This window comes from Eubalaena glacialis, chromosome 7 (assembly GCF_028564815.1).
Source record: "Eubalaena glacialis isolate mEubGla1 chromosome 7, mEubGla1.1.hap2.+ XY, whole genome shotgun sequence".
In the NCBI taxonomy this organism is placed as follows: Eukaryota; Metazoa; Chordata; class Mammalia; order Artiodactyla; family Balaenidae; genus Eubalaena; species Eubalaena glacialis.
The window spans coordinates 100,092,966-100,114,336 of record NC_083722.1 but is presented as its reverse complement, the minus strand read 5'-3'; the positions used below and the strand labels follow the sequence as shown (position 1 = coordinate 100,114,336).

Genomic DNA, 21,371 nt, shown 5'->3' with positions numbered 1-21,371 from the left:
AGATTTTAAAAACTAGCAGTATTTTCCTTTTTGTCATCATGGAAAAACATTTAGACCAAATATAAAACTGGGCTGACTGCCAACCTCTTATTATTAGTTTTAACTAAAAGGTTAAAAACTATAGCTCTTAGAACCTTGTTTCTTGGTGAACTTTTAAAATATGTTATTTCCACCCCACCCCATTTTGACTTGACTTATCCTCTGTGCTGATTCTCTGTTTTAGTTTATCCTTATGTGGGCCGATGGCAGCTTATGTGAATCCTCACGGATACGTGCATGAGACGCTTACCGTGTATAAGGCTTGCAACTTGAATCTGATCGGCCGGCCTTCTACAGAGCACAGCTGGTTTCCTGGGTAATGTGGTGGTGGTCACTTTTTTTTGGTTTTGCCTTAATTGGGAAGAAAAACCCAGAGTCCTAAGCAGAGCTGCTAGAATTATAATCAGAAATAGACAATGAAGTGCATAATTCTATTTAAATGTTCATTTCATGAACGGCTAGAAAAAGCTCTTCTTGCACAGTCTCACTGAATGTAATGTTAGGGAGAAAGAAGGTGGCAACTGCACTTCTCCTCAGATTAACTATACACTTAATCCACAATCCACACTCATTTTCCTGTCAGCTCAATCTGAAAATCAACTGTTGTATGACCCAGTAAAACTACATTTGACCCTTAAACGTGGGTTTGAACTGCTTGCATCCACTTAGACACACATATGTTTCACTAGTAAAATACTACAGTACTGTGTGGTCTGCAGTTGGTTGAATCGTTGGATGCAGAGGAACCGCAGATATGAGGGCCAACTGTAAATTATAGGCGGATTTAACCCCTGTGTTGATCGAGGGTCCACTGTGTATCTGTATCATATTCTGTAAAGTGTTAAACTAGACAATGTTACCCAAGCAGTGATAGACACCACACACACAGAAACCATGCTTGCTTTTCTTCTAGTTTGCATGTTTTGCTTTTTGTTTTAGCCCAGTGCCCTTCAGAGTATGACTGTGGGACCAACAGCACCACCTCTTAGATTCCTTGAGCCATGTTATCTTCAAGACCCCCTATTATTTGTCCAAATACTGGCGCAGCCTTTTTATTTTGAAAGAGGCAAGCTGAGTAGGGATTAGTGCTTATACTTACTCTTCTGGACCTAGAACCATATCACTTGGATTGTCCAGTCTTATTTGATATCCTTCGTAAGGACTGAAACTAGAATTAACGTGTTAACATAACATAAATACTAAATGGGGGATATATCCAGGGGAAAAAGTACCATTACATGGTTTGGGCTTTTGGTTTGTCTGGGTTTTCTTTCTGTAATGCCATGGCTTGTATTTTTGGATGAATTACCTGACAAATCATTCTCATTTTAGAAGAGTAGTCCTGAAATAAATCTTTCTTACGTGAGGAAAACACTTACCTCCCCCATCCCCAGTTGTAACTCACTCACACAAAAGTGTGTATTTCTACTGGTGGTTGCTGTTTTCTAACTTGAGTGCAATACAAAACAAAGAAAATGCAGATGCAATTTAGAGTGCGGTCCTGGCAACCAGCAACTTGTATAAAAACATCTGTATTTATTAATAAGATTATTCTTTTTTGCTTTCTTGGCATTGGAGAAAAAAATTTAAGCACACAGCTTAAGAGCACAATCAAGTAACATATATATAAAGACTGATGCATTACCATGCTGAACCATACAAACTAGAAAATCTTTTTGTGAGGTTTGTTTCAGGAAACTGTATAAATCCAAACTCAAGAGTATTCCTTCTTCCCCATCCTTAGAATTTGGCTCTAAGATCTGTCTTCCTAACAGGTTTATATGGTTGATTGATAGGCTGGGATACACAGCCTCAGCTGATACCTTTCCTTAATTTTATAGGTTCGCCTGGACCATTGCCCAGTGCAGGATCTGTGCAAGCCATGTTGGATGGAAATTTACAGCCACCAAAAAAGACATGTTACCTCAAAAATTCTGGGGTTTGACTCGATCTGCTCTGCTGCCCACGATCCCAGACACTGAAGATGACATAAGCCCAGACAAAATAATACTCTGCTTATAAACGAATACGGTAGGGATAAGGTTCCTTAGCAAAATCGGTATTCTAACATCAGGTCTGCTTTGGAAATTACTGCTTTTGATGCATACCTAAGTAAAAAGCGACATTACATGGAAGGTTGCAGTTTCTTAGTCAAACAAACAACAGTATTTGAAGATTTAGACTAAAATACACTATTGAAGAGGATGAAAAGCAGTCTAGAATACTTGGTTTTGGGAGTTACCTACTTGAGGAGCTTGGTGCTCTTATTCTGTGGGATCTGATAGGACATGAAGACATCTGTGAAACTGGTGAGAGTATTATTTCCTGCACAAAACATACCTGAAATTCCTATAAATTCTTATAATGTGAGGGTTCCTCATTTGATCCTGACACATGGAACAGAATGGCACGTTTGTATCAATGCTCCAAACAAACAGCAGAAGTTTCCAAAAGCTAGGGTGCCAAGCACTAGTACTGTTCCTTTTTGAAAGAGGCAAGGCAGTGTGTATTATTTTAAAAGGGCTTTGTTCTTTCTGATTTTCTTTAATACTTTCAAAATTTACAAATCAGTATCTCAGAGAAACTAAAGTACACAGTTTGAGCCCCAAAATAAAAGTTCTCCTTTCCTAACATGTTTGTTAGTGAAAATAGTATTTTGTGTATTTGCTCAGTGTTTGGTTATTCTGTTCCAAATCATTTGAACCTAGACTACTGTGGAACACAGATGTTAAAACACGTCCCCTTCCTACAAGTGAGATGTGCTAATGTATTTTATAGGCTATTTTGTTCAATGTAAACTAAAGAAACTCTGTAAGTAAACTGTAAGAGCAAAACTAAATTAAACATGTTCTTTGTTTAAATAATGTAAAATATCTACTCATAAGCAGATAATCTAGGTGTAAGAAATAATTCTTAAGATAAAGTTTTGGACAGACTGATTTGCCACCTACCTCTTTGCTTATACATTCAAGGGGTTTATTGGATCCTTTTACATTTGCATAATTTTGATGTTCCGTCACTGCTTTACATAATTCATTGGGAAAAGTTCAGCTAATCAGGTACGATGGATGCGGCCAAAAACGGACTGTTAAATTTCTCATGTTTGAATTTGTCAATATTTTCTTTTTCCAAACATGCAATGGTTTTGACTGCCTAGCCTGGAATCCGCAACTGAGTATAAGGTTGCACATTTATGTAAAAAGAGAGTAAATGAAAAGCAACTCAAGGACGCTGTCGGTTTTTTAGCACGTGCCCCTTCTGTATTCGATATGCCTAACCTTTACTTTGTTACAACTAATAATAACCTTGGGTTTTTAATGACTCTACTATTTGTTCATATAGTCAGTCTTACACTGAACTAAAACGTCCTCTAAACCAGGTGTAGTGAGGGAACATTTTGCCCCCTGAAGAGTGTAATCTCAGAATGTTCTATATTATTTACTGACACTTGCAAATAAAATTTCCTGGTATATAAAAACAGGCATATACTATTTTAAAAAGTCTCTTTATACATGACGAAGCCAGACCTCAAATAGCTAAATCTGCATACCTCCTACATAGCACAGTAGGAATTCTACAGTGTTGGTTCCAAATATATATCTTAATATACTTAAATATTTCAGTGGGTTATTTTATAAGACGTTTAATTACTGACCTGTGTGCAGTCGTTTCTGAGGCTCCCTTTCTTGCAACATAGCCCCTGTTTGTACACTGAGTGTTTGTCTGTCACACTTCCTCTTAGCAGGGCTTTAACAGAAATATGCTTTTCAAAATTGTTTTATCAAGGTCCAAAATTGCTATTTGCCAGTAGCGCACAAAGATGCTATGAGTGGCTACACAGAAAGGAAAATTATAAAATGTCAGAATAAACAATACTTTGTGTGATACACCTCTTCACCCACTGCAAGCATCTGGCCTCAGATCTTTAAAGAGCAAAAGGCCATAACCTTTATTTTACTTTAAAGTGACTGACAGGAGTACTGTCACTATGTATATATGGCACCTGTTTGTTATATATGTATATACGTATATAGATACCCACATTTATCTTCCAATTAATTCCAAAGGAAATGTTTATTAAAATAACGGGCTCAAGACTAACCCTCGACCTAATCTTTCCCGGCTTAGCAGGAAGTTACAGAAATCATTCATTATGGCAGAGAAAAGTATCAACTACATACTAAACTACAGCTTCCTAGAACAAGTCAAGTCCTGGGTGTAGGAATGACGGCCACGTGGGACACATCTGATCTTCACATTTTATATACGATACTTTATGCAAATTTGTCAGCTATTTTCAAGCACAGGTTTATTCTGGAATTCAGATAAAAACTGACACTTATCATACACAATCGTCGTAGAAAATTAAACCAGGTATTTCAATTGCAAATATTAAGAAACATCTTTTTCAAAACAGTTACCACGTGTTAGGATTAATCTTAGTACTGCCCTGTGCGAAAACAAACCAAAAAACCCACTTTTTAAAAAAAACCTAGACAGATTAAGCGAAGCCAACTCTTTTTTTTCCTCAGTAGGAACTATTCCAAAAGAATTACAAGGTTCAGTGATATAAATCAGATTAAGAGGATGTAGACTTTCCTTTAGTGCCTGAAATATAATTGTATTTCACAAAATAAGACCTTTATTCTTCTGAAGAGATCCTCTAAGCTGGCTTTTATTCCAGTCTCTAACATCTCACTAAGGGCAGAGGGGAAAAAACTAGTCTTACCAAAACGTTTCTGCTTTTTTAGTAGCCAGCTCTCATCAATTTTAGGTCTTCTTTATGTAACTTAGCAGTTCATCTTTTTCCATTTGGTAACCACTTTTCTTCCACTGTTCTCGCAACTGCTGTAAGAGAGCCCCAATTTCTTTTCCGGAAGAAATGCCCACTTTTCTGATGTCATGGCCACTTACAGGAAATGGAGGAATGGACCACCGCTGCATCTCCTTCAGAAGACCGTGCTCTCCTTGGTACTTGAGGAGTTCACACACACGAGCAGTTGCATCAGATTCTCTAGACTTAAGGGCCAAAATCAAACATTACCACACTTGCTAATGATCTTATCCTAAAATTTAAATAAATGCTCAATGTGAAATTTTTCATTTAAAATAAAAGAAATTCACATACTACTTTGTGGGTCTTAGTATTAATAAATTTGTTCCACAATTAGCAAAGATGATTTATATTCTGACCAAGCCTAGAACATACTTACATCTATAATGAAGTCTTGATAGGGTTTCAAAGGTTCTGAACTATCTGTTGCTTTAATTAAATCTTTCCTGTTTTTAACTATAAATAAACCGAGATTCTTCTCTTCTTTTGAAATCTTCAACCTCAGATCCAATTTTGTGACATCATCCTGTACTTTGAACAGTGAGGTCAAGAGAGTCATTGGCTTTGGGGAAAAACCTTCAACATTTTTACTGACTTTGTTAAATTCTTCTAAACTTGCATTAGCAGGTAAGCCTGTAGGGACAAAAGCATTTTTCACCCATTTTTAGAGAGGATACATTTAATAAAATAAATTCCCATCTTAAGCAAACCCTGCTTCCGTTTGCAGAAATGCCCTGGCACCAGGGCTCACTAGGGGTCCAGTCTGCTGTTCCATGTTACAGAGGAACCACTGCTACACTGTTGCTGTCCTCTCCCACGTCGCAAACACCGGCTGTTGCTTCTGAATATTAATTTTAATACCTACTGAACTATTTCCATGTATAAGTCAGGTCTTCTCCGTGCTTTACGTGTATTAAACTCCCGGAAGCTCTCAGCCCTTCCATAAGACAGATGCCATCACTTTCATACCCCTCTGTTAGATTCAGAAACTAACACGTAAGGAAATAATGCAAGTCACAAAGCTGATAAGTGGCAAAGCCTCACTGAAACCCAGGATGGACTGACTGCAGAGGCCACTTTGTTCCACCACAATGTGCTCTCTCTGAGCTGTCCCCTACCTGTAAAAAAAACTGTCCTACTCCTGACCTCAAAGTTTATTACCATCTTTCAAAATACTCCATTTTTCCTTTTAGAATTGTTAAACATTTTTTTTCTTATGAAATTTTTAAACCAGTTGTGTTTCATGGCTAAAAAGGCAAACATTTTTTAAGTTGGACTCACCTATGTAAGGAGCCACATCAAGGTCATAGATGAGGTGAATCAAATGATTTACGTGGTTACTAGTAAGAATTTTTTTCAGTTCCACCCAAATCCTCTCTCCTGATATTCCAGCCAAGCCTTTTGCATTTTCTGCAATTGCTTCCAAAGTCTCAGGATCGTGGTCACCAGGTGTATCTACAATTTTCCCATAAAACCTACAAAGCAAAAGTCTCAGAGTGTACTACCTCTATGCTGGTGTTTCACCAGAAAAATCTGCTTTTCATTCTACCAGTACTATTGCAGACATCTATTTAATCAGAAACAACAGAGAAGTAGTTAGGTCCAGGAGGGACCTTAACAATCATCTGGTCAGTTCACCTTCTCTCTTTTCTCACATGAGAAAACCTGAGGTCCAATAAAGTGTACGTAACCTTCTTAAAGACAGCAGGAACCAGACCCCCTCCTCACTGCACTTCCACATCACTGACTGAAACGTTAGAGTGGCCAGCAAAAGAGGTCTCTGAGTTGGTACTGACGGCGGATGCATAAACCAGAGCAGTCTTGTCCAGGCACTAAAACAAGACTTGAAATGCCATGCTGGAGGAGTCTTAACACCTCAAAGGTTGCCTGTCTGTACACGTCAATACTTTTAATTAAGAGCTTCAAATAAAACAAATCTCGCTGCAGACAAGGGAGTGTATTTCATAGGCTCTCAGAACTGGAAGCATTAAAGTATACCTGTTTTTACCACTCATATCTTCAAAATTCAGTTCATTAGTGATCTAAATTAAATGACTAAATGGCTATGGCTGTGCCTCAGTCTGTGTCCTATTATTTGTAAAGAGAGACGGTTTGCAAACACTGAAGTCTAAAGGGATAGCATTTATTGACAAAATACGTAGACTCTGTCAAAGAATATTCCGAGAGTGATCCCAACCAGTGAAAAATTAATATTAGTAGACATAAATTAGCCAGTTACAATAGTTTTTTTAAATGTTAGAGTTCAGAGTTGAAAAAGCATTGCTACCCACAAAACCATCCAAATGCATTTCGTACCTTCCCAATTCTTCGGACAGATTTCCCATGACCACCTAAAACGGTAAGCCATATGAAGGCATGCTTTCACTCACTACTCTGTTCAACGCACCTAGCACAAGGGTTGGCTTGTGATAAGCCCTCAAATATCTGTGTAATGAATGACTGGTGCAGAAAATATTCAATCAAAAAGAAAAAAGACCTTTTTAAAGCTGAATTATTTAAAAGACCATCACAGAAAGGAGCAAGTAACTGTTTTGGACAATGAAAAGATGCAGTATCTAAGTATTATCTCATGAGCCACAGTATCCTGTCTCTTGGAGACAGACATTTGGGATGCCACCATTGTGTACACTAACCTGCTGTGCATTTCACATGATCAGAATTGTGCTCTGGTAATGGTATTCAAAACTGCATCATTAATGTAATTTATAGAAATCCTTACCTGAAATATCTTAAAATTCGAAGATAATCTTCTTGTATCCTCTGTTTAGCTTCTCCAACAAATCTAACTTTCTTATTTTTTAAATCTTCATAACCATTAAAGTAGTCAAATAAAGTACCATCGAAACCTATTCATTAGAAAAGAGGGAAGAAAAATCACTAAGAACTGGAAAACAATGGCACATATACAATGGAATATTACTCAGCCATAAAAAAGAATGAAATCTTGCCATTTGTGACAACATGGATGGATCTCGAGGGCATTATGCTAAGTGAAATAAACCAGACAGAGAAAGACAAATACCATATGACCTCATTTTTATGCAGAATCTTAAAAAAACAAGCTCACAGATAGAGAACAGACTGGCGGTTGCCAGAGGCTGAGGCCAGGGGCCGGTGCAGTGGGTGAAGAGAGTCAAGAGGTACAAACTCCTAGCTATAAAGTAAATAAGTCCTGAGGAGGTAATGCACTGCATGGTGACTACAGTTAACAATACTGTATTACATATAAGATAGTAGACCTTAAAAGTTCTCATCACAAGGGGAATAAAATTCTGCAACTATGTATGGTGTCACATGTTAACTAGACTTTCTGTGGTGATCATTTCTTAATATATGCAAGTAGCAAATCATATTGTATACTTAAACTAAGGTTGTATTTCAATTACTACCTCAATTCAAAAAATTAAAAGGAACTGAGAAAAAATTTGGAAAACTCAAGAAAATTAGCTAAAATCTATCACAAGCAGTAAAAACTAAGCAAAGTGAAGAGTTACAAGGTTGAAATATAGACATGAATAGCATTCATCTATATCCAGTATCAAATGGAAGATATAATGGAATAAAAGGCTGCATTTACACCAGCAATTAAAAGACAATACACTCAATAAACTAAACAAGACCTATGCCAGTATGAAGTGGGCTGAGACAACATCAAACAAGCTGATTTTCAAGTGAATAATGGAAAATAAACAAGAACTGCCAAAATAATCCGGAAAAAATACATAGTAGTAAAAACTATCTGGAGAAATTAAGTACTAAAAGTAATAAATAATAAACCACAGGAAAAAATTTTATAATCCTGAAATAGGGACGACCTTTCAAAATATAATTACCAAGAAAAAACAACAAAACACAATACCAGAGCCTTCAAAGAAATTAATAAATCCAACTACATAAAACATCAGATATGCCTGCATAGCAAAAAACATCACAATGCAAAGCATCAGACAGATGACATACTGGGAAAAACACATTTCAGTCTGTATCATAAAGACAAATGACTAATTTCGATAATCTACAAAAAGCTCTTAAATAGAAAAAGACCACATAAATGGAAAAATGAGCTAAAAATATATACAGGAAATACAAAAAGCCTCTTTAAAAATGAAGATTTTCAACCTTAGTCATAAGAAATGCAAGTTTGAGATACCGTTTTCCAGATTTGTATCAGCTTGGCAAGGATCCAAGTCTTATTACACTGTCAGCAAGGGGACAGTAAATCTGATGGTGACACTTCACCATGCAGCCTTTTAAACTTTGTGAATTTTGAACCATGTGAACCTAATATCCATTCAAAATGTTGTAAACCAACTTGTACCACAATATGCTCTCTCACATGTTGAACAAAATGAAAAAACCTAACAAAACAATTTTAATATAAAGCACATAAAACCTCAGGTATGAGTAAAGTGATCAATTCATCCCAGTTATCCCAGGACTTTCCTGATTTTGAAACTGGAAATCGCATGTCTCAGGAATTAGCTCAGTCCTAGGCAAACTGAGACAGATGATCACTCTGAGAACTAAGAAGGAAAAAGAGAAACACTTCGAGCAAAGACACAGGTACCATTCAACCACCCAAACGGGGAGCTCTGTGAGCCTAAGAGAGACTTCACCTCGTGGCATCACAGAAAGGAAGCACTGCCACTACTACAAAAAATAACCACTTGTCATTTCAATTCTCTTGAACCTGAATGCTCTTTGATTATCCCAAATGCAACAACACTGGTAAACTCAGGCTTAATTAACACTTGCCAAGCTCTTTTGGTTGATACGGCATTTTGACACTTAGAGCCAATTTATAAGGCTCCAGATTCAAAAAGATATAACAGGAAATGAAAATAAACAAAAAACTAGATAAAGAGACAAAGATAACGATTACAAAGTAGAACATAAATGTGGTATATATCTGTCTCTTCATGTTACTTCTCTTAATGAAGAGACTCTTAACTCCCTGGGGAATGTGAAAATAATAAGATCTTTTTCAGTAAAGGGAAGACCAAATTTGGAAGAAAAAAACATAGTGTGACAAAACGGAAAATAAAGGTTTGAAAAGCAAAGTAACCCTCACCCCCAGAACCAGGAATGCTTTATCCGATAAGGCTTGAAAAAAGTCTGGATGGGAAAATGGGCTAAAGGTAAGGATTACTGAGTATATATAGGTGTGTACTTTGTTTTGCTCTGAATACCCTTTTAAAAAAAATGATGAATAAAAATGAGAAATAAAGCTGTGTTGCTGAGCATAATGTGGTGGTTAAGGATGTGACCTCTGGAGCCAGGCTGCTTAAGTTGGAATCCTAATTCTCCAATTTACCAGCTGCAGGACTTTGAGCAAATTATCGTGAGTTAAATACCAGGAACTACTCATAGGGTTGGTGGGAAGATTAAATTTATGTGATGGGCTTAGAACATTGGCTGGCACATTATGAGCGTTCAGCAAATGTTAGAAAACAGTAGTACCAATAAGAACAGCTTTTATTTTTATAACATAGTCTCTTGAAAAAGGCTATTAGTTTCTCTCTTTTAGTTATGTGTGCATATGAGAAGCTAGTTGTAAGATTTTTCATACACTGCACTAGTTGGAGCAGTTTAAATAAAAACGAGGCAAGAAGAAATTAACACCTGGAGTTCCACCCCCTAATGGAGAGAAAACATGCCTCCAGCTGGGCTGCCTTTGGTCATAAATCACCCAGGCTTTGGAAACCAATCAAGGCTCTCCATGACTTGAGCTCAAGTACTTAACATCTCTGAGTCTGTTTCCTCATCTGTCCAATGAGTTTAATACCCACTTTATGGAATTTTTCTGAGAATTAAATGAGCCAAAGTATATCAAGTGAGCACTGATGCGCCTCGAACTGAGTAGGTGCTCTAGAAATGTGATTTGGCATTAATGTAATTAGCAAGAGACCCCATCTGGGCCTACAGCCCCCTTCCCCATCCCACGAAGTGGATCCCATTGCTTCATCCTTTCACAGTTACCGTGCCCCAAAGTAGGTTACGAAGAGTGGATGCTCCACCTCTCTTTTCTAATCCAGCGATTTAAACCTGAAGAGCTTGTCTAAAATTTCAAGGACAAAAAATAATGCTTCAATTGTGCACCAAAACACTAACGTAATTCACATCTACTCCCATTATGATTCTCACTCCTTTCATGAACAAGTTAAGCTGAGATGATAAATAGGTTCCCTCTCACACGCCAACTCTGACGGAGCAGACAATTCCTGAAACGCAGTGCTACAGAAGACTGTGAAGTGGTGCTCGGCACACGGAGCAGCAGGCAACGGAAGAGGTGAAGTCACCGACCAAGTGCACCACCGGCACCGGCAGAGAGGAAAGGGTGGAATGTGCCCACAGGAACGACAGGGGAAAAGGGGCACAGCCTGTGTGTGTCTGTGTGCACGTTTCTGACCCGAAACCTAACATTTTTAGATGCGATTAATAAGGTGCCAGGGATTCGCCATGACCAGCTCCTTTAATCCTCACAACAACCCTGCAAAGGAAGCTAATATCACCTTCCTCATTTTACAGCGAGAGAATGATGGAGTCCGAGGAACCCAGGGATCTTGGCTCCAGGGTCGTCTTTAACCAACAGGCTGTCTCTTAGAAGAAACTAATGCAACCCCTCAAGCTGGGGAACATTTCCAGGATGCAGGTTTCACTCAAAAAGAAGGCATTCGGATTGACTGAATTAAAACATTATCTACATATATTACCTAAAAACATAGAATTTATAGTGAGATCTCTGCGTTCAGCATCTTTCTGCCAGTCAGTTGTGAATTCGACCTCAGCATGTCTTCCATCAGTGGCAACGTCAATCCGTAGTGTAGTAATTTCAAAATTTTCTTCATGAAGCTGGAAGTAAATATATGTTTTTTTAAAATTCGTTTTTAGTATCACTGGATGAATTGAAAAAAACATATTAGTCCTGACAGGTATCTTCTTTCTTTTTACAGTCAACTAGTGCACATATACCTTGAGACAGGAAGACACCCACAGTATTCAAAGATAGATCCAAAGAATAATTTTTAAGAAATAATAAACCCATCTTAATTTAAAAAGATGAGTCTGACATACAAAAATGGCATGTCTGACAAACCATGTGGCAGAAGGGAAGAGCCCTTAAAAATAGTATATTCTGGTTCTTCAATTTCAAACCAGGCTACTCTTTGAAATATTTTTTAACAGCTCCAGTTTGCAAAGAGCTGAATATCAATTTACAGAATATATACCACTGAGCAAAGGACTGACAGAGGAAGAAATACAGGTACCACATCCTGCAGCTCCTTTACTGGTAATCATCAATGAGGTTAAAATACAGTGCCACATATATCTTGGGAAGAGAGATTACCTCCAGCTGGGAAAAGTTGGGTAGCCTCATGTTAGACGGACGTGTGGTCTTAGCCTTGAAAAATAAGTAGGATATGTACATGCAGATGTGGGAAGAAGAACATTCAGATGAAGAGAAAAGATGACCAAAGGCACAACGGAGAGGAAGAGGGATATGTGTAAGAGAAAGCACACTGGACAAATAGCATATCAGCATGTAGGGGAAGACAGCAAAGGGTGCTACATGCCAAGCAGGAGTTTGGAGTCTCTTCATTAGGAACTGAAAGTCATTAATGATCCGTAAAAGTCTGTTCTAGAATTTCTCTCAACCTCATACATATTCTTCTCTACAAACAAACTAGTTCTCACTACAGAATTTCAGAATCAGGAATTTGAGGCACAAGTTATCCCAAAGAAAAGGGTATGAAATATGAAGACTGTTGAAAATCCGTGTAAGAAACAATTAGACCTCCAGAGTGCCTCCCTCACCCAAGCAGAGAAACAGAGATTAACCAGAAAGGCTGACCCCAAAATAATCAGAACTTGGGGCACCAGACACATGACCATGGGAGTGATGCACCACAATGAAAATAACATGAAGAAAAACCAACATGACCCCTATCCCTTTCCCCACTTGGTTTTCAAAATGCTAACAAGCAGGCTTACTCTAACCTGGGCAACACTGGAGGATTCCTCTGACGTCTCCTAATGAAAAGTCCTCCTGATATTGACAGTGGTGGTCCCATAACTAACTGGCTGACGCTTCCCACACAGAACTACAGTAAAGTGCTCAGGTCATTCTGCACACACTAGATCACCCAAACATAAAGAGAGACCGAAAAATACCCACACTGAAGGAAAGCCGACAGCAAAGACAGAACAAGTTCAGAGGAAATAAAGACATTGTCGAAGTACCTATAATTGATGCCCTAAGGGAAATAAGAGAAGATACTGCATCTGAAACAAGAACAGGAAGCTTTCAAAAATACTGTAAGAAAGACCTCTTGAAAATTCATAAGACAGCAAAAGTTGCCAATACAATAGGAAAATTGGATGATCAAGTTAAGGCAATCTCAGAGAAAGTAAAATAAAACAAATGAGAATATAAAATAAGAGACAAAAGATAAAACTAGGAGATCAGTCCCCGTGGTCCAACGTCCAACATCACGGGATTTGCCAAAGGGAAAGACATTTAACAAAGGGGATGACATCAGGAGGGGAACACAAGGGGGCTCTAAGTGCCCTACACAATGAATGAAAAAATAAGTCCGAGCCAAGGCACGTCATCTTGAAATTAAAAACACCAGAGATAAAGAGATCAGAAAGGCTTCCAAGAGGGGGAAAAAATAATAATAATCAGGTCTCAAACAAAGGAGAGATCTGAATGAGCTCAGACTTCTCAGTGGCAGCACTGGAAGGCAGAGAGACAAAGCCTTTACATTTCTGCCTGAAAATAATTCCCAGCCTTGAATTCCACAGCCAACCAAACTATCAGATCAGTGTGAAGGTAAAATAAAAACATTTCACACATGTAAAGCTCTCTCAGGTTACCAAAATGAGGGCATAATCCAGGAAAGACTACCACGGGATCAGGAACCAGGAGGTCTGATAAGTAAAAGGCCAAGGAAGCTCCCAAGATCTGGTGCAGGGAAACGCCAGGATGAGAGTGGGGAGCCGGCCTACGATGCACAGATGGGAGAAGACAGACTGCAGCCGGTGAGCTGGCTCCAGAAAAAGGAACTGAAACTTGACATGGCGAAAGCCACCGGGAGGAACTGCACAGCACAGGATGAATGAATGAGCAGCACACGAGAGCTGTGTCACAGAACTACGCCGTTAACTGCAGGGAAAACCCAAAGCACGGAACACGAGGAATGTAGTCGAGACACGCTGCACGATCCAGCCATAAACAACAGTTATGCACTTATTTAACCAAAAATTGTGGCATATATGTACTGAGAAGATGAGGGAAGGAGCATCGTATGTGCTTGCTGTTGAGGAGGGTGTGATAAGAAGGCTCAATCATCTTCCCTGCAGGACGTCAACGAGCAACATCTTAAGACTGGAAATTAAAAACGAAAATGAAACACTGGAGCGTACAAAGGTCTTTTTTAGAAATGTGGAGGGAAAAAGTAACTACTATAAAAATAAAAGGACCTTCAACAAAGGAGGATGCAGGATTTAATAGGGGGTAGAGGAGACTGACTTTTTTTTTTTAACTAGGCTTTTTGTTATTTGCTTTTTAAAAACTAGAAATGATCTATAACAATTCTTTAACTTACCAAAAAAGGCAATGCAGTTCCTGTCAAACTTTTCACTCACCCTGGCAGTGATCGTCCCGTGCTTTTCTCCTTTGTTGTTGATCATACGAACGCCGACCGACTGAAACAGCTCCTTCATTTGAGCAGGGGTAGCAGTGGTAGCAAAATCCACATCCTGCGGCTTTACTCCACTTAATAAATCCCTCACTGCTCCTCCTGCTATTCTTAACTCATGATTTTCTTTGATGAATAATTCTGAGGTGAAAAAGAACATTTTCTGTTGCAGTGTGTTTCTTTTAAGCACAGAAGTACAAGTTTTCCCATCTACTTGGGACAGCAGAGATTATTGAACTCAGCCTTTTTACATAAAAATTAGGAGAACAAGGCCCACAGCAATGAAGCGACCTGCCTACAGCGGAATGCCTCTAACAACCATGAGAAGCAGGGAACGTGCAGAATTTCTTTTAGGTTAATTCGGAAGATCATTTAGAATTCCACAGTGCTTTAAGGTCATCAATGTAAATGTGAATTACTACTAAAAAGTAAAGTGAATAATTCCGCTTTCTCTCTCCGGGGTTATGTGCATACTTTAGAAACGTGAAGTGTTTTGCACATATTTCTCTCTGTGTATTGTGCTGAGGCAACATATTCATGCAGGAAGCCGTCAAACGTTAGTCTATCACACCACACACGATAAACGTTATAGCTGAGAACCCTTCAAGAAATAACTGACATCTGATGTTTGAAACCAGCTCAGAGCTCCTCTATGGAGAAGCCATATGACACTGGGGCCACCGTGAGGACCTGAATCCAGGACACCCGAAGCAGGCAGAGGACAAGGCCGAGTCCACCACAACCACCCATGTGACTCAGGGACACCACAGGGACCCAGTGAGCATGAGGTCCAGGACCCGGCCTGACACCACCACCCAAGCCTCGGTGTTGCTGTGAGCTGGACACGCTCATGAGGCCCAGGTGTCCTCCTGTGAACGTCACCGTGGCAGAGGACATCCACAGCAGACAAGGCCACCCTGCGACCAGCATCAAGACAACCTGTCATCATCTCTGAACACAGACGAGACACAAACACTGTCCAGACAGCACCCTGTAACAGTTCCTATGTGTGATACTCCTAGTTCCCAGTCAGCGCTAGCCTCACACTGTGTTCCCACCTTCCAGGTAAGAAGTATTAAGACAATGACAGGTTAACCCCTGCTTCCTGACACCACCTGATGCACAGCAAAGCCCCCGCTTCTTCCACTTGCCCCCAAAACACGTGATTCAAGCTCAAATCCTACAAGACGTCCTTTCTGCAGCCCTGTTACTCAGAGGCCCCAAGGTGCCCCAAGGCTCCGCATGGTCAGGGCGCCCCGTCTCGGCGAGGGGTGCTCCTGCTGGTCTTCGGCAGGAGGGCGCTGACCCGAGCGTTCGGCTAAGCGCATCAGAGCTCTAGCCACACTGACCACAGCGCAAAGCGTCATCCTCCACCCCCACGCCAGTCTCTGTGCTCTCTGCCATCCTCCTTCTCCACCTGTGCTTCCCAGACCTTCCAGCTGCAGGCCTCTGGAGACGCCCTAAAACGATCTGCGAAAAAATAACAATGGTTCCCTCCCTCTACCTTCTTGCCTTAACTAAAGGCTCTCCCACAGGGTTACCACTTCCGTGAGCCCCCTCCCAGAGGAAGTGTGCAAACTCCTTTAACTCCACATTTCCATTCAAGCCCCAATGAGTCCTTAAAATGGGGTCCATGGCCCCTTAAAATAAAATATAAAAATCATCTGTTAGTCCAAAGTTTTCCTGAGACTTACAGAGGTAAGGTAAACAAGAGTTTCATGAAATAGTACTTACCCTTACTATACATACCATGCAATCTAATCTATTCTATTCTTTATCTCTTTTCCTCTATTTTTTAATGCTGGTCATGCCCACTAAGCTGACTTTATGACCCACTAACCGGTCACACAGTGGGGAACACACACTGACCCAGCTCACCCTTACTCAACTCCTGCGATTCAGTTTAGGAAGTCTCTCCTCGTGGTGGAGTAAAGTGAATTCCACCTAAGCTACGAGAGCAGCCTATCTTTAATTACATTAAAATTACCTGTTTATGTCTTTGTCTCCCCACTTCTCAGGGTAGAAAACCTATCTCACTCAACTTTATACCAAACTGGCTCACGACGGAACTGAAGTGTGACACGCAAGCTTAAGAAAAAGAAAGAAAAGAAAAAAAAAAGGGTCGCTGCACTGAAAAGTGTACTTTTTAAAAAGATTTTCTTCCTTCAACTTAAGAGAGTACATAAGAAACTGTTGGAATGCAAAAAATGGGCAAGTTTTACTTTCATTTGAACCTACTTTAAGAGGATGAAGGTCAAGGCTGAACACAAAGATAACCACTGTTTTGAGATTCTCAAGCTGCCTCTACTAAAATAAAACTGTAAGTTCAAAGTCACCCAGTGTATTAACTACATTACAGAAAAAAATGTTCCAGAACTCGAAGTAATCTATTCATCATTTTGATTAGCCCTATGGAAATGGATAACTATGTCCAAAAATTCTCACAATTCTAACATTTTGATATAAATGAGAATGGCACGTAAAGGCATATGTACGTGCCTGTGTGAAACAGCAGTCACAAAAACTGCAAGAAAGGCATGATTTTATATTGACCCAAAACAGTAAGGATTATCCAGCTTAAAGAGGCTCCTTTTTCCCCTCAGTTACTGACACCTTCAATCTTACAGAAACAAGGACACATTCCACACTCCAACAAACTCTGTAAACTACATGCATACTCAAGTGAACATAACACCTCATACAACTAAAGTTAATTGTAAACTCAAGTTTAAGACTCATGAAACGCAGGGTCTCATCATTCCAAATGGTCTTAATTTGTGTCAGCAGCCACATCTGATAGCAGGCTATTATTAATCAGTCTGAAGAGCAACCTAAAGACCATGACATTAATTTGTCAGAAAACTTATAATTGTCCTCTATCTTCTAAATTTTATTTTAACTTTCAGTCAAATTTTCATTAACTGCTTCACTTTACAATTTTGAGTTTTGAGTGTTGGAGGCTGTAGGGATGGAGAGCGGGCAGGAAGTGTTAGTAAAAAGACCACTACACAGCACGACCGTTACTACCAGAAAAGAAACTATCTGTTCCTCAGCGTTTCTAGGAACTCCCAAACTTCAAGAGTGATCAGCTATTCCAATTGTCCCAAATGTTAATACGACTTGGTGACATCACATACCTAAGCAGCGGACAGCTAACCGCGGAGCACTATCTCCCAGCAACCCTGGCTCGTCCACTAACCATGTAACTTATGCAAAAAGCACTAGGTTTGGAACTTCAGTCTCATGTATACAATGAAGAAATAATTTTATACGCCACTGGTATTATATGGCTGTCCTTAAGCAAAAGGAAACATAAATTACATGACATAAACTGACATTATAAAACGCTGTATGAGCATAATACACTGTCCTAACCTCCCAAATTCTTGCACGCTGGGAACTAATTTTACATTTGGCAAAACAGCTATCAGGATTTAAGAACTGGTACAGTATGAAACTGCACAGCATCACCGTACAACAGCCATCTTTTTTTTTTCCTTTGTGTGTTTTTGTGCATTGTTTTCATACAGAACATTATATTTTACCAGGATACTAAGTCTTTAGAAAGTAGCAAAGATCAAATAAAACTAATTAGTTGATTTTCTAACCATTGGGCACTGCACTAAAAGATTCCATTCTTGCCAGTTCCACTATAACGTAGAAAAACGCAATCTTAGAAGATGCCCATGCTCCCATTTGCCAGTCTTTCAAGGACCAGACCATTGGGCAAATACTACCACTCTCTCACCATACTATTCCGTCTCTAACTTCCTTAGGACTTGACCTCTCAAGGTGGAGAAAACTCAGCTCTTGAAGTCAGGGTTAGTAAGCCAAATGCAACTGTTAAAATAAAAAATGTTCAAGGACCTACAGTAATCAATATCCACAGCCTTGTTTCCAAAAGAAAAATGCAGAAGGATCTGAGATAGGCCCCCAAGAGTTAATTCCCTACATCTAATCATTTGGCCCTTACAATGGAAGACGGGAAGAGTGGGAGCTGGGAAAGGCATGTAAAGAAAGAACAAGCTAGAATTCAACTCATAGTTGAAGCTTCTAGACGTGAGCCATATAATCAGTAGCCACACGTGGTTCTTGAGCACTATGAAATGCGGCGAGTCTGAATTAAGACGGTCTGTACGTGCTAAGGACCAGAATTCAAAGATTTACAAGCAAGAGTAGGAATTATCTCACTCATAATTTTTACACAAATTTGACATTAAAATGATGATATCTTAGATATACTGAATTAAATAAGTTGATGTACTAAAAATAGTTATTAAAATTCATTTCACCCATTTCTCTATTTTTTTAATGCGGTTACCAGAAAAGTTTATGTAGCATATGTGACTCACTTCTATGGGCCAATGAGTTTCTAGCATTTTTCACTCTAATTAAAACTCACAGCGAAGCACCTGCTTTAGGCCCTCCACTTCAAGACTATGTGAAGAACCTACAAAAATCAACAAGTTCTGTACCATTTACCTCTGACATACACCTAAAAAAATCACCTTATTTCAAGAATAGGAAAGTAGCTTTGTCAATAAGCTAATGCAAGGAAAGTCATTTTAAAGCAATGGTTCCTCCACCTTCTGGTCATGAGAATTAAGAGGGTAGAGTTTTCATCAAAATTTATAAATGCCCATGCTCCCTAGAGATTCCGATTCCAGTTCAGTAGAGCAGGAGTGGGACACCAGCACCTGTATGTTATAAAAAGCTCCCCAGGTGAATCTAATGGACAGCCAGGGTGGCAAACCAACAGTTAAGGTCATGTTTCTACATCCATACACCTTAATATATTTCTGAAGGCGTGACTAAGATACCATAGGCTTTGAAATGCAGCTGTGTGCACTGCAACAGCAGTAGCTGATACTGAGAACCAACATAGGAAATGACAGAACTGCGGCAAGCAAGACGAAGCTGCTGTAATCCGGCACTTAGCTCAAGTTGTTTCCTGTGTTCCTTCCAGATAAGTTTTGCATGTGCACAAATGGACGTAACTCCCACGTCCTTCTACCTTCAGTTGTTTCACAAAGCACTAATACATGGGGCGGAAATATAGCTTAGTGGTTACAAGCTGGGTTCTCAAACCAGACTGCACAAGTTGAAAACCCAGCTCTCCAGTTATTAGCTATAAAAACGTTGGAAAAGCATTTCACATTCCTAAGTCTCTGTTTCTTCAACCATAAAACAAGAGAAAAAGTACCTACTCCTTAAGTTAGCAGGCCCAATTCTGTGATGCATATAAAGTACCTGGGGTGACACACAAAAAAGCCATGCTTTTTAACTGCAATCATTATTTGCCTCTTCTCATGATTTGGCTATAGTTTTGGATTACCCATGGTAAACCCTGCTTTCATTAGCTTAACAACAACAAAAAACCATGAATGTTGGCTAAAAAACGTTAACCCTCTGCCTCTCCATTTTTACAGGCTTCCAAAGCAAGAAGAGGCATCCTAATCTCTCACCTGTCAGACTCTTCAAGCCTTCTGTGAAAAGTGTCTGGAACTCTGGAGACTGCAACTTCATCGTAAACAGAGAGTGCTTCAGAAGGCACAGTCTACTCCAGCTGCAGCTCAGCAACTGCCTGCGCCAGGGATCCAGGCACCTCAGCATCTGGAGAGAAAGTCACCAACCACACACCTACAAGACAAGCAAGCATGCCCAACAATGAAACTTCCGGGTGAAGGACAACAAAGGGATAGTCTGCGATTTTACTTATCAACACAGAGAGACATTCGTCTCCTGTTCAGAGGAAAAACTGAAAAAAGCGACAATGGGAGAGAGAATTACAGCTGGATCTACGCTTGTCGTTATCCGGTTTTGCACTCATGAAGCACATACTACTGATACTACACCCGCATATATATTTTACTGTTAGGGTGCTCTCCCGGGAGGTGGTTTAGAGCGTGAGGGGTACAGGGCTGCCGAGAACAGTGGTTCCAGAAAATGTAACTCAAAGGCTTGCAGGAACACTTGGTCTCCTCCAGAACAAGGCACGGTCACATACTTGCCCACACGCACCTGAGACTTATGACCCAGGGATATTTCCTAGGCACTGTAAAATAAGGTATTTCCCCATGACTGGTCCTTGCTGCCCGCTTCTTCCTCATTCACCATCCGCCCCTCCCATCACGTCGCCTGAATCCCACCCACCCACACCCCGCCTTCCGTCCTCCGTCATCCCACCCCGCTTTCCACATAAGGTGGGCCTCCGTGAGGCGGCAACAACAGAACTCAAGTGACCCCTGACGGAAACCACTAGAGAAGAACCATTCCTTTACTTGGAAAGCAGGTTTCAAAGAGCGGCGCTTCCCACCAGGGGGCGAGCTCCCCTCATCCAGACCACTGGGGAGGACAAACACCGCACTTCCTTCCACCTCCGATTCAACTCAGAAAAACCCAGGGGGGGGACCCAGGTCCTGAAACGGTGTGTCCCGCCCCTCCCACGACAGGGGCTGGACAGAAAAGGGAGACCCTCAGGGGCCCGGCCGCGAGGAAAGGAAAGCGCCCAGGGGAAGCCCGATGAATCAGCCTCCGGTCAGCGAGACGTGGCGGACACGCGGCCCCGCGACCTCCACGTCGGGCTCCGTCCCCTAGTCCGGAAGAGGCCTCTCACCGCCCCCGGCACCCGCCTTCCCCAAGACCGGGCCCGCGCGAGAGCCCTCCGGCGCCTCGCGTCGTCGCCGCCGCTCCCCCTCCCAGCGGCGCGCACCCGCAGGTACCCCGCGCGCCCGCTCACCGGCCCCGCTGCGCCGTCATCGCCGCGCGCACTTCCC

The 21,371-nt window shown here is 40.5% G+C and overlaps 2 protein-coding genes across 8 annotated transcripts in view; one reads left to right on the top strand and one right to left on the bottom strand.

The window, feature by feature from the left end:
* Positions 1–3,357, top strand: part of CRBN (cereblon) — a 26,855-nt gene extending 23,498 nt beyond the window's left edge. For both annotated transcript variants that reach the window (XM_061197161.1, XM_061197163.1), the window contains exons 10-11: positions 224–355; positions 1,881–3,357. In XM_061197161.1, coding sequence (XP_061053144.1) covers positions 224–355; positions 1,881–2,061 — 313 coding nt within the window. In that variant the 3' untranslated portion in view covers positions 2,062–3,357. The remainder of the gene's footprint in view (positions 1–223; positions 356–1,880) is intronic.
* TRNT1 (tRNA nucleotidyl transferase 1) overlaps positions 1–21,371 on the bottom strand; it is a 24,927-nt gene extending 3,556 nt beyond the window's left edge. Inside the window, exons 1-9 of one of the 6 annotated variants that reach the window (XR_009701625.1) lie at positions 20,877–21,294; positions 20,061–20,235; positions 14,543–14,736; positions 11,608–11,746; positions 7,614–7,740; positions 6,155–6,348; positions 5,253–5,506; positions 3,695–5,058; positions 20–390 (exon numbers count right to left, since the gene is read on the bottom strand). Coding sequence is in view for 4 of the 6 variants with exons in the window: in XM_061197165.1 (XP_061053148.1) it covers positions 4,810–5,058; positions 5,253–5,506; positions 6,155–6,348; positions 7,614–7,740; positions 11,608–11,746; positions 14,543–14,736; positions 20,061–20,208 (1,305 nt within the window). In the remaining 2 variants the exon portion in view is untranslated. The other 5 variants (XR_009701626.1, XM_061197165.1, XM_061197167.1 and 2 more) reach the window with 5 other exon arrangements.